At 38.4% G+C, this 13089-nt stretch overlaps 1 protein-coding gene across 1 annotated transcript in view; it reads left to right on the top strand.

Moving 5' to 3' along the window:
• The window catches only part of LOC121949066 (potassium voltage-gated channel subfamily H member 7-like), a 51726-nt gene that overhangs the window by 26472 nt on the left and 12165 nt on the right, over nt 1-13089 (top strand). The window contains exons 6-10 of the mRNA XM_042494662.1: nt 2803-3228; nt 7249-7648; nt 9597-9796; nt 9962-9964; nt 12500-12752. Coding sequence (XP_042350596.1) covers nt 2803-3228; nt 7249-7648; nt 9597-9796; nt 9962-9964; nt 12500-12752 — 1282 coding nt within the window. The remainder of the gene's footprint in view (nt 1-2802; nt 3229-7248; nt 7649-9596; nt 9797-9961; nt 9965-12499; nt 12753-13089) is intronic.

Genomic DNA, 13089 nt, shown 5'->3' with positions numbered 1-13089 from the left:
CGTCTTTCAACTGAGCTTGCTCATTCATAAATGAAGAAGAACCATCATGATGATTAAACGCTCTCTCTCCCTGCTGACTTAAGTTTGGAGTTTGGAGTCACCGCTGAGATGTGAACACGGCATCTACTTCCTGACTGCTAGCGTGGGGAAATCTATAATTCATGTGTTGAAGATAGGGGAATGTGCTTGAATGAATAGAGAGACCTGCCGCCCTCATCCTCACTCCTGCACTATTTTCTGCCATAAGAGAGCCCTCTCTCTTTGTCTGCCACTGCTTATTAAGCCAAAAACAGGGGACGGCTTGGCTTTCCTGAGCACACTGAATAATTTATCACCCAGTCAGAGTTCATTCACATGGGGAAATTAAAACAAATGTTTGTTCACAAAAATATATGTATGAAATTGTCTATCAGCACACATGTATACAGCGTTTTTATTGTCTGTACAGTGAAGTACTTAGTTTTTACCAAGAGTACAGAAAGTACATCTTGCATCAAGCCAGTTGCAGTCACATTATTCATGGTGCCGGGATATAGGCAGTCTACTTGTCAGAGAGGCTGCCTTCACCTAATACTGTTTGACTACAGAGCACTTGCGGTAGTGTGTCACTTTCGCTGTCAAATCAGACCCTGAAGTCTGTGAGCTGCCTAATTTACCTGGTAGGCCTCAGCATTAATTATCATTGAAATTAAGTGCTTGAAATAGTCTTTTTTTAATTTTTCAGAGGGATGATCAACAAAGGGAAACACTACCAACATCAGTTTAGACAGGATGTTGATCCACGTTAATATGAAGCGACATTTTCTGATTTGGATGAAAGTGGAGTAGAGTAATGAAGCGGTTTTCCGTACAGGCGCTGTATGACATTCTGGAGAAAGGGAATTGATTGTTAAATCTCGATCTCAGGCTGTTACCGGCTGTTTTGGGTTGACGGTTTGGTTTGATTACCAACCCAAGGTTGTTGGTGTTTGACGACCTGGGAATAACACTAAACAATCAAATGTCAAATGTCCAGAATTGCACATTTAACCCTTAAATGCTAAATGAACTGCAATTATATTAGAGATGGGCATTTTAAGTAACTTCCATATTTGAGTAGGCCATCTTGCATTGATTTTTTTTTTAATTACTCACAAAAAGCATAACGTAGAAAAAGGAATTTAAATTGGCCAGCAATGGAAAACAAGCACAGTTTCATATGCATTCATAGATAAATAAATCTTTAATCAGCCTCAAGTTAACATAAGGAAAACCAGGAAACTTTCTGTTGCTGCCATTGCTGTCCTTTACATAGGTTAGACGCAGCACTAAACGATAGTTAGGAGTCCAGAACCGCTCTCTTCATTGTCAGTTTGTCTACTCAGCACAAGCTAACACTGCAGCAGCAGCTAACATCCAACACTGACCTGTTAGGAGACCAGGCCTCCAGTAAAGCCCCTTAGCCTAGTCTACAGTTTTGTTTTGTTTGTTTTTTTTCTCAGAGGCCACACGTGGTATTGCAACAATAAAATCCCCTGCGTTCAAAAATGCATTTTCCCCATAAGCCATTATTACAAGATATATCTGTAAAACTGTTGACAGAACACTGCAAACTGCAAACAAGGTCAACTATGACTCTTTCTGTTACTTTTTGATCTAGGGTGGTATTTGTAAAACTTTCCTTGAGCTGAGAATAGCAATTTAAAAAAGGCATCACATTGTAAAGCCTATGTAAAGTCATTTTTCCCTAGTGCAGAGCTCACACTCTCTAAGCATTGTCTCATGATAAAAAGAGAGGGAGATGTGTAAAAAAAATAACAGTGCACACAACTCTAACATATATTTGACAGCGTCCAAAGGGTGCACTGTAGAAGCGAAAATCAGAAAAGAGAAATACCACCAGCTCTCATAAGACCACTTATTTCTTTAGGGCAATCATGGACATGAACGAGTTTTAAGCAATATTTATTATTGTATATAGGATGTATTTCAGGACTCTCTTTATTATGATTTATTTCTTTATCAGATTATGCATTTATTGTTGTTTATATACATTTACTTATGCCTCTGGATCATATACCCCCCTTTTTTTTTTTTTAGTTCTTTGCTATCTGTTTCCAGACCTGAGCATTTGTTTTTCAAAGACCTCAGCCTTTGCTACAGGCTCCTGGTTTTGCTCTTGATTATTATGGACACTCCTCCTATTGTGTGATGGGGAATGATTTTGCAGTTCACCCACACACAGATGTGATGTGATCAATTTATTATGTATTGCCCATTCTGATTGTGGTTAAATCTCACCTGTTTATTATCTGTAACCGTTTTTTTTTTTGGTCACACTGAAGAGAGCTTGTCAGCTGAAACGCATTTGTATCCACGATTGCCCTGTGTAAAAAAAGGAAGTCTTGTGATTGCTGGTGGTATTTGTCTTTTCTAAAAGTAAGCGCGAGCATCAGCAGGGCAAAGAGGTCCTGACTGGAGCAATTCTCTGCACGCAGTTCTACAATTATATTTTACCCATCAACTAGTAAATTGTAAAAAACAGATATATAAAAGTCATGTTCATTTGTGAAAGGTTGGGCAGGGATTACTTGATACGTTGAACGGATACCGACATTCAAATAGAGTACTTGAGTATTCATAACCATACCTAATTAATGTTGTGCTATTTTTGTCTAAGCAACTACTCCAAGCACAACACAAGCACCATTCAACCATTCACACACACTTTCAAACACTGGTGACAGAGGCTGCCATGCAAGGTGCCAGGAAGGGAACCGCTGACCTTCTTACTGTTCTGACCCTCTCTTACCACTCCTCCAGGTCCTGTCACTAGGAGCTGATGTGCTACCGGAGTACAAACTCCAGACAGCCCGCATCGATAAGTTCACCATCCTCCACTACAGCCCCTTCAAAGCAGTGTGGGACTGGCTGATCCTGTTGCTGGTGATCTACACAGCAATCCTCACTCCCTACTCTGCTGCTTTTCTTCTCAATGACACTGAGGAGCAGAAGAGGCGTGAATGCGGATACTCCTGCAGCCCTCTCAATGTAGTGGATTTAATAGTTGACATAATGTTCATCATTGACATCCTCATAAACTTCAGGACCACCTACGTAAACCTGAATGAGGAGGTGGTCAGCGATCCAGCTAAGATCGCAATCCATTACTTTAAAGGCTGGTTCCTTATAGACATGGTGGCGGCGATCCCTTTTGACCTTCTCATCTTTGGCTCAGGATCCGATGAGGTATGTTATCTCTAATACATATATTTTTCACCTGTTCTTTTTCTCCCAGGGAGCTTTGCTGCATATCATCCTGGCTATGCTTGCACTGTTATCCATTTACTAAGTCCAGACTTGTGCCCCTGGGCCACGACTTAAAGCCTGAATCTTTCTGTCTCGGCTCTGAAAGGATTACTTTAAATTGCATGTTTTTTTCATACTTTTTTCTATTTTTTTCTTTTTCTCTTTTTTTTTTGAATGGTCCTCATTCTAGAATCCATTTACACGGATTAATGGCTTACCAAATGGCAATCAATGATGCATTTATGTGAGGCGCAGGCCAGCGGGGCTGTGTGCACAGCTTACATGCAGATGTGAGATGGCCATTGGTAGGCTGGCTGCCAGGCCTGCTGGCTTGTTTGTTGGTAGGATATGTCCCCTCAGGCTCTGGATCCACTTCAGTGCTTTATCGTGCTTTGTAGGCACTCCATTACACCAGAAAAGCTCCTGATTATAAACCATAATCATCTTTTCCGCCACTGCTGCCGCTGCTGCTGCTACTGCTGAGTCAGTTCTGTGAATGATAACATACCAAAAAGAAAATGGACATTTGTTTCTCTCCCAAGACAGTGAAACAAACAAATCACAAAAACTCCTGGCAAAGTTGCACAATAAATTGCAAGTAAAACATTATTTTTTACCTTGGAGAAATGTATGCAAACTATTTGATACTACTGACTTCTTTTTAATTTAAAAAAATTACTGAAGGGGAAAACTTGTTGTCTGTAAATATACCGTAATAGCATGCTAATACCTTGTTTGCTTTTATCGGTTACCAGCTTGGTGTTTATGACACGCAAAGTCCTGCTCAACTGCATTCCCATTCAGAAAATAGAAGCAACTGAAACTCAGTGGCAGATGGTTTTCACAAGGCTCATTTAATTTAGCAGCTCAACAAGACGGTTTTAACCTACAAGCATTTAAGTCAACCTTTTGATTGGAGCAGAGAATATATTTCAAATAGATTTCAATCAATGTCCTGTTGCTCTCAGAAAAACTTAGCCTCGCCAGAAGAGTGAACATACTGTGAGAGGCATTATGCAAAATTGGCGCCATGGAGTGTTTTGTTAACGACAATAATTAGAATTGAAATAGAAAAAGAAAAGATTTATTTCAAGCTGCTTTGCTGTGAATGCAGCAGAAAAGAAGTTGTCCCAACTTGAACCCTAAATGTTGTTCGCATTACAGACGAAGAAGGAGAGAAAGGGACGGCTGGGTTGTTGTGCTTTGCAGCTGTGTTGTGTAATTGCTTTTTGAGGTGCATTTAAGAGACTTAATTGAATTTTGATTCAATTGTAGAGTGCGGTATTTAGTATTAATATTTAATGTTTTGTTTTTAATATATCATGTTCAGTTTTTTAATTTTTTTTTTCTTCAAGTGTTGTCAGATGAGTGATATTTGTAAACCTAACAGTGAAAGACGCCAATTTTATGATCAGCTGAAAAGGGCACAGAATATTGTGCACCCAGTTTGATTGTTATCACTTTATTAAATGGGCATAATTAGAAGTTATCAGCCTCCTAGATTTGAGTTAGCGGGGTCCTGTTGTGCAGGTTAGTAGTTTCAGAACTCTGTTATGAGCCCATTAAATGTCAGTTTTTATTGTTAAGGCCCGAACACACTTTCTGCCCTGAAAGTCAGCAGAAGCACAGGTGGTTCTGATCATAGTACAATGTAGTGTCGGTGTAAGCCCCCAGCGGTAAACGGGAGGGCTCGGAGGTGAGCTTACTGTCTTCCTACTGCAGACTTTGGGAAAAGTGAAAAAGATACTGCCAGATCTGGAGTGAATATCCAACTTAAAGCAAACTTCACCTTTGTGAGGTGGCTGCAGCTGGCTAAACTGAAGTTTTTTCGACTTGACTTGAGTTTATAACAAGAGATTTGTAGCCTAGTAAAACCATCCTGATCATGTAAGCTCAACGTTCTGTTTTTCTCCCTCTTTCAGTCTGGACTTTCTGCCATCCCAATCGATTTCAGTGGGTGGTGGTTACTCACTTTGACAAACTCCACAGCCAAACCTGAAGTTAGCATAAGAATCTGCTCCTCTATTACACAAAGACGTTGTCAGCTAGACGATGACGGTTGAAAAATTATAAAAAAATAAATATTCATCCTCTTGTAGTTTAATTGTTGTTATCGACTCTACTAATGATTTAACTTCACTTATCACTGTGTTTACTCTGTTGATGCTAAAGATGGTGCTTGTTGAGATTGTGTATATATAAATATATTGAGTATCTGCAGTCAGTACGCTTGCTATGTGTACAGTCATAAAAATAAGGGCTACACCGATTTCACAGTAACATTAGCAAATAATTCAGGTTAGTTTTTACATAGTGTAGTAGTGATCAAACCCATTGAGGCGGCTGTTGTGCTGGAGTCCAAGAAATAGGAAATCCTTAAGGGAGTCAGAGGGGGAGTAATGCAGCCAATTCTGGCATTTCAAAGCACTTGCTCAAAGGAAAACTTTGGTAGTTTTGTATGTCCACTAAAGGTACATATTTTTGCCACTGACAGACCCAGATTCTTAGAAGTTACAGTTTTTTCCCTTACCTTTCACTGACAGTTTGTTGTTGTCACCAAGTCTCTATAAAGAAGAAGTATTGTTCGGAAGTTTCATGAGTTAATGTTGAAAAATAAATGTTTTTTTTCTCTGAAGGATCCTTCCCATGATGTTGGCAGACACTAAAAATAGTAATATAAACCTGTCAGTGACAAAAATAAGCACTTTTACTGACTATTGTGAACATTTAGGGTTCAGTATGAAAAATACAGATGTACGCCTTTAAGAGAAGGTTTGTGGTTGTGATTGAGTAATTAAAATAAGTACAAGATTGAATGCAAATCTGAGCCTTTATTATCAGATGCAAAGGTTGACACAGGGAAAAAATGTCCCAAAACTTTGCTTAACACAGTACAACGGTAATGATTTAGCCTTCAGAATCCAAGATAAATCTCTTTTCCAAAGCAGAAAGCTCACCGTTTAGTATTGCAAAGCAAACCATGCTTCAGTCAGTTTTATTGACTTTGCCTTGCACAAACCCTTGCTTACAGCACCAACGTAGCTAAGAGATATGTGGTCAATAATGCAGAACAAAAAGAATAGTTGATGGTGCAAGTTACAAAAAAAAAAAACGTTTAAAAAGACAAGTTGATGACTGTGAGATTTTGAAAGCCTAAACAACTATCTCACTAGAGCTTTTATACTGCAAATGTAGTAAAAATAGTTTTGGAGATGTTAGTCTCTTCAAAATGAACCCACTAGTGTGGCTGTTCTCTGCACAATATTGAATGTAAATGGTTATTAATGTCTGGATTCAAAAATAGTGGAACTACAACTTTAACTTTATTCCGTACAAAAACAAAAAGAGGAAAATGGCAGATATATTTTATTTTCATTTGTCTTAGTAAGAAAATCAAGATTGAATACGATACTAACGGAGTGGTTAGGAGGGAGAGTGTGCCGACATTAACTTCATTTTCAAAGGTCATTCAGTAATTGTCAGGTAGATAAATGACTATGCCAATGGGAATGGTGGTTAGAGGTGCTAAAACCTTTCTTGATGTCACAGAAGCAGCAAAAAACTCCCAGGGAGCCACTGAATGAGTGTTGCTGCCTGTTCCATGTTGAATAAATGAGGATTTATCTTTGAGCTGCTGGTTTCTTCACGTCTGTGTTCATTTGCCTTCTACCAACGAGCTGTGGGGAGTTGCCATAATGGAGTCTGTCTTTTTTCACTGCTAAGGAAACTCATAACCTCAGTTTGTGAAGTGACTCTCTGCATGTTTTACAGCTTATAATTTGTTATTAATGGGAACTCGTTAGAGCACAAGTGCTGTGGTAGATATATTTACTGAAATGTCTTATTTTTTATTGCATTATAACAGTATTATGTTGTATTATAACATTGTAAAAGTATTGCTGTTGCTACTAGTGATTGCTGTTACTACTAATAAATTTCCCTTCTGTACATTTTGTTTAGACCACCACTCTGATTGGCCTGTTGAAGACAGCTAGGCTCCTGCGATTGGTGCGTGTAGCTAGGAAGCTGGACCGCTACTCTGAGTATGGTGCTGCAGTCCTCATGCTGCTCATGTGCATCTTCGCCCTCATTGCCCACTGGCTAGCCTGTATATGGTACGCCATTGGTAATGTGGAGAAGCCCTACTTGGAGCACAAGATTGGCTGGCTGGACAATCTGGGCGTGTCCATAGGAAAGAGATACAACTACAGCGATCCAAACTCCGGTCCCTCTATCAAGGACAAGTATGTCACAGCACTTTACTTCACCTTCAGCAGTTTGACCAGCGTGGGCTTTGGAAATGTTTCCCCAAACACCAACTCAGAGAAAATCTTTTCCATCTGTGTGATGCTGATTGGCTGTGAGTATGTTATGGTCCTTTTTCTATTTTCTTTTTGCATAACTTTATTCTGCTTTTATCTGGTGCAGCACTTGAAGTGGTTTAAGGCTTCTTTTGATCAGATCTTAGACTATCTATTGCATGTCTGTTCGTCCCAGTAGAGGGATCTCTCCTTTGTTGCTTTTTCTTGAGGTTTCTTTCATTTTAATGGTCATTAAAGGGATAGTTCGGATCTTTTGAAGTGGGATTGTATGAGGTACTTATCCATAGTCTGACATCCAGAACATGTCGGTTGGCCTGCCCACAGTGTAGAGAAGCAGGCAGGAGTACTGACACAGAAACAATGTACTGCTGTGGAAGGGTCAGCAATAAAATGAATTTCAGCCACCCCCCAAAACATTAAGTGTGTGCTATATTTAGAATATTTTAACCATGTAACCTTGCCATCATTGAATTTTAACAGGGAGTTAAAGCCATATATTACTATCTTTAAAGACAGACTCCAGCGAAAAAAAATAATTTAACATCACTGAACACAGGAGCTGCTGGTCTACACTGTAAAATCTGACAAGTTGATCTTACTTAAAATAATCTTGGAAACCAATTGCCTTGAAAAAGTAAAGAAACTATTACTATAAATCTTAAGTTATGTGTACTTTATATCGAGGTGTTAAGTTAAGTTAAGTTTACTTAAACATTTTTTTGAATTTGCTGCATCGTAAGAAGTGAAAGTTAAATTAGTGAGGTAGTGTTGACAACTTGTGTAAACCAAGTTATTTTGACTTAACTTGATCATGACAGAGGATTTTGGCAATGATAAAGTTTGGAGATCTGCAAATTCTGTTTTTTTAACTCGTTTAAGAATAAACAACTATGAATGACTGCAACCAGATCTGCAATACAGATATATAGCACAGTAAACTTAGCTTACTGAAGTGTTTAAAACTTAAAAATACTGATTTAATTAAACTTGCCATATTTAATATATCAAAAACTGACAAAACAGGGACAAAGTTAAGTAAATCTAACTAAATTTTAAGTGAACTTATCAATTAGATATAAAGTACACATAAATCAAGATTATTTGTTATATTTACTTTTCAAGGCAACTGCTTTCCCAGATTTTTTGAAGTAAAATCCACTTGTCAGATTTTTCAATGTAAACTACTGCTTAATCGGTTAGTTTGTGCGTATTTTTGTGTGACTATGTGTTTTAAAGGGTTAAGGTGGATTCTCCAAAGCCACACAATAATGCAAACTAACATATCAAAGCAGTGGTAGACCAGCAGCTCCTGTGTTCAGCGAGCTATGATTACTGTTTTTTTCTTTTTCAGTGGATTCTGGTGGGTTTGAGTATAGATGATGAACTGAAGCCATTGTCAGGCTGTCTGCATCAAAATATAACAGTAAAAATATTCATATAGCATACACTTAAACTGTTAATGATTTTTTTTTTTTTTTTTTTTTTGGTTTGACCTTTTCTGGCGCTAAAATAACTTTTTTTTTTTTTTTTTTGCTGACCCCTGTCCGGAGCATTAAATTGCTTAGCTTCTGTGGTAATACCTCCATCTGCTTCTCCAAACTGGGGGCATGCCAACCAACATCTACTGTATCTAATATACTACTTAAAATAAATACCTCACAAAACTCCACTTCAAACTATTTGAACTATCCCTTCAAAGGTTTTTTTGGGTGGAAGGCTGACTTTTTCTTAATCTGAATTGAGGGTCTTTGGGTAGTAAGCCTCGTATTCTGTACAGATTGTGAAGTCGTTTGAGGCAAATGAGGGATTTCTGATATAGAAAAAAACGAAATAAAAATTAACTTTATTTAAACAGACTAGACAACGGATTGTCTTTGTTTACATTCCCTCAAGTTAACAATGTGTCTCTGTGGACAAAAGCAATAAACATGCAAAGCAGTCTGTAGAAAGTAACACATCTTTTGTTGATCATTGTCTGTATTTCAGCCCTCATGTATGCCAGTATTTTTGGAAACGTCTCTGCCATCATCCAGAGGTTGTACTCGGGTACAGCTAGATATCATGCTCAAATGCTACGGGTCAAGGAGTTCATACGCTTTCACCAGATTCCCAACCCACTGAGGCAGAGACTGGAGGAGTACTTCCAACACTCCTGGGCCTACACCAACGGCATTGATATGAACACGGTAATTAAACAAGGATCACCACATCTACCTGCTGCTGTAACTGAATAGCATACCCAGCAAAATATGCTAATCTCATTGAATGATTGTAGGAATAATTCTAAAAACAGCTTTCTTTCTCTTGTCTGCTTTCCATATGGATTAACATCTCTACACTGGTGAGAGCAGGAGGTACATATTTTTAATTCTTGTTATTTTAATGGCACTGATTCAGCACTGTTTGAAATAACCACCCCATTATTATCAATGTCAATAATAGGAATTCCCATCACTGTTGCATGATTTGTGTTAATTGATCAAATTATCAAAAAATACTTTCATATCTTAAAGCAAAAGAAATAATATTTTAGAGCCATGAAGCATCCACTGAAAATGGCACATTGTCTTGCTTCAGTTCCACCTGAAATTGTATTTGCAATAATTGTATCTGTAACATCCTTTTCTCGTCAGCAAACTATATTACATATTCTTTCCCTCTCAGTTTTCTATCAGTTCAACAAATAAATGGTTATGTATTTAAGGCCAAATATTAAGTGCAGAGTTAATAATTAAAGCTCTGCATTCCTGTGAATAGCTCCTTATTCATCATATAATTATTATTGAATGTGGTTACTTGGCAGAGAAGTTTGTTTTCTCTAATTGAATAAGTTACATAAAAAAAAAAATAATGCATGCCATCAGTTCTTTTCTCTTTTGGATGCATACACCAGAGGTCTCGAGTTCATCTATGGCTCTACAAATGAAGGGATATAGGGTGTAAAAATGGTTGTTTCTTTGTTGCTTGCATTTATCAGACAGCACACTTTTGTCTTCACTCCCATACTGTGTGTTAGTTGAAGAACAGAAAGAGACAAAGCCAGAACTGAGCAGGCATTTTGTTTTTAACTCAGGGGGCAGTGACATAAATTCAGGTGGCAGTTATTTCTACATTTGTTGTGAAAATCTCACAAAATCATAAATTGTTACATCCATATGTAGTTTATGTGAATGCATCTTGATAAAAAAAAAAAAGCTGTATCTGACATTTTGAGCATATCTATTATTCTAAGCCTGGATCAGAAGCATACTGCTTTCACAATGGAGGTGGCTGAGCTGGTAGCTAGTGATGCTAACAGCGTGAACGGTGTTAACAATGGCAACAGTGCTGACAGGGCAAATTTTGTTGACGTGGTTGGGAAATTGAGGGTGGGTGTTACTCCTCCGCAATGACACTGTTCCTCCAACGTGGGTCGGGGACAATGGAATCAGGCAAACGGTAGATGCCAAATGGAAAACACCCTCTGGATTGTTTGCAAAAAAATCAAAAAACAGTTCACTGAATGGCAGAACAGTAACATGAATCATGCATTATGTTGTACTGCAATGGTGTTGCTGCATTGTTTACAAAGAATAGAATAAAATAGACATTCAACATCTGTAACTGCTTATTCTATTTAGGGTTAGGGAGGCTGGAGCCTATCCTAGCTGTCATTTGGCAAGAGGTGGGGTACACCTTGGAAAGGACGCCACACTATCACAGGGCTGACACATAGACACAGAGACTCTACGGCCAATTAACTTAACCTGTATTTGGACTGTGGGAGGAAGCCAGAGAACCCAGAGAACTACCACACTGACATGGAATAAACGCATTAAAATAATGTTGTGTTTATTATTTTATGTAATTTTTCAAGTAATGTCCAGTACCTGTCCAGATCACCAGTGTCTTCACCATGTATGAATTAAGCACGGCAGAAAGTAACAAATAATTTAACTGTGAAGGGCAATGCCATGTACCGTTGCAATTGCAATTATTCTCTGTTGGCCTCGCTTGCTTTAACCGTCCCATTCTCATTCACTTAAATGAAATCTGGTTTCCTGTTGTCCACCTTCCTGATTCCATGTGAAAACAGCATTATCAGTGATTGGCTTGCCAGTGGGATACACACAGGGAATTGCATGCACTCATCTCTACTAGGGATAATACAATATAATGCTTTTCAATTTATGTAGTATTCATTAATTTTTCATAAAAAGAAAAACATTTCAACTTAGGGTTGATGTTTTGTACATGTTCATTTTGTCAACAAAAAAAATATATAAATATTTGTCAGAAGGCATCAGCATGTAGATTCTGACATTCATTTTAAAGCAAATATCTGCAGATATCGATGATATGCTGAGATTATCGTGCACCTTACTCTCTGCAGACATATAGCTTATTGTTAACAGACCAATGGGCAGATGGGTTTCAAGACAGCATATGTGCTAACATGCACATTAGGCCAGATCTGGTACCACAATATAGAACAGAAAAGTTTGGATTACAGCAAACAAAGAAGGAGCGTGACTTCACTTTATGTTCAAGAGGATTTTTACGGCGCCAATAGTGGTTTGCTGCCATATTAATGTTCTGAATGTCCCATTTAGCTCTTTAAAGAGACACCACAGTGTCCTATTAAGTCTTCACTTACCGTACACTAAAAATGTGATTATTTGAATCGGACAGTGTTTAATGGGTCCATGACTCTGTACCACGTTTGTTTTCATCCATGTCCTTATCTCTGTGTTGTTGTCAAGTTTAATTACAATGTCTTGTAGTAAAATTACATTTATCTTAATACATCTGCTGCTCATAGCTTTCCACTGGCTTGCAGAACGAACTCTTTGAGGATATCAGACTCCATATTTTGTCCATGTTACTCACGTATTTTCTCTGCATCACAGGTGTTAAAAGGTTTTCCTGAGTGCCTGCAGGCGGATATCTGCCTTCACCTCAACAGGAATCTTCTTCACAACTGCAAAGCGTTCCAAGGAGCCACCAAAGGCTGCCTAAGGGCCTTGGCCATGCACTTCAAAACCACTCACGCCCCTCCTGGAGACACTCTGGTCCACAGTGGTGATGTGCTCACCGCTCTCTACTTTCTATCCCGTGGCTCTATTGAGATCCTGAGAGATGACATTGTGGTAGCCATTCTGGGTAAATACAGTCTCTTCTTCATTGTATTAAGTGTGATACAGAGGAACACTGGGTTGTGAGTGCTAAATTAATGAAAGATCGTTATATATGTCATATGAAAGCTGAAAATGTTATAGGAGGATTTGTTATCTCCTTTTAGCCAAGATAGATTGTTTTTTGTCTGACCTTTGGCCGATGTCTATCATCAGAATCATGAATGTAGTGGCAGTCTCTATTGTTCTCAAAACCTCCATCTTACAATGAGAGGTGTGAATAACTGTGAAAGTCACCTCCCTGTTGTATTGGAGATCTCTCAGCTGATTGTGTGTTGAATGTCAGCATCAAACCTGTAGAGGCA

This window comes from Plectropomus leopardus, chromosome 10, assembly GCF_008729295.1.
Source record: "Plectropomus leopardus isolate mb chromosome 10, YSFRI_Pleo_2.0, whole genome shotgun sequence".
Classification (NCBI taxonomy): domain Eukaryota; kingdom Metazoa; phylum Chordata; class Actinopteri; order Perciformes; family Serranidae; genus Plectropomus; species Plectropomus leopardus.
The sequence above is the reverse complement of the archived record's forward strand: the minus strand, read 5'-3'. Positions and strand labels throughout refer to the sequence as shown.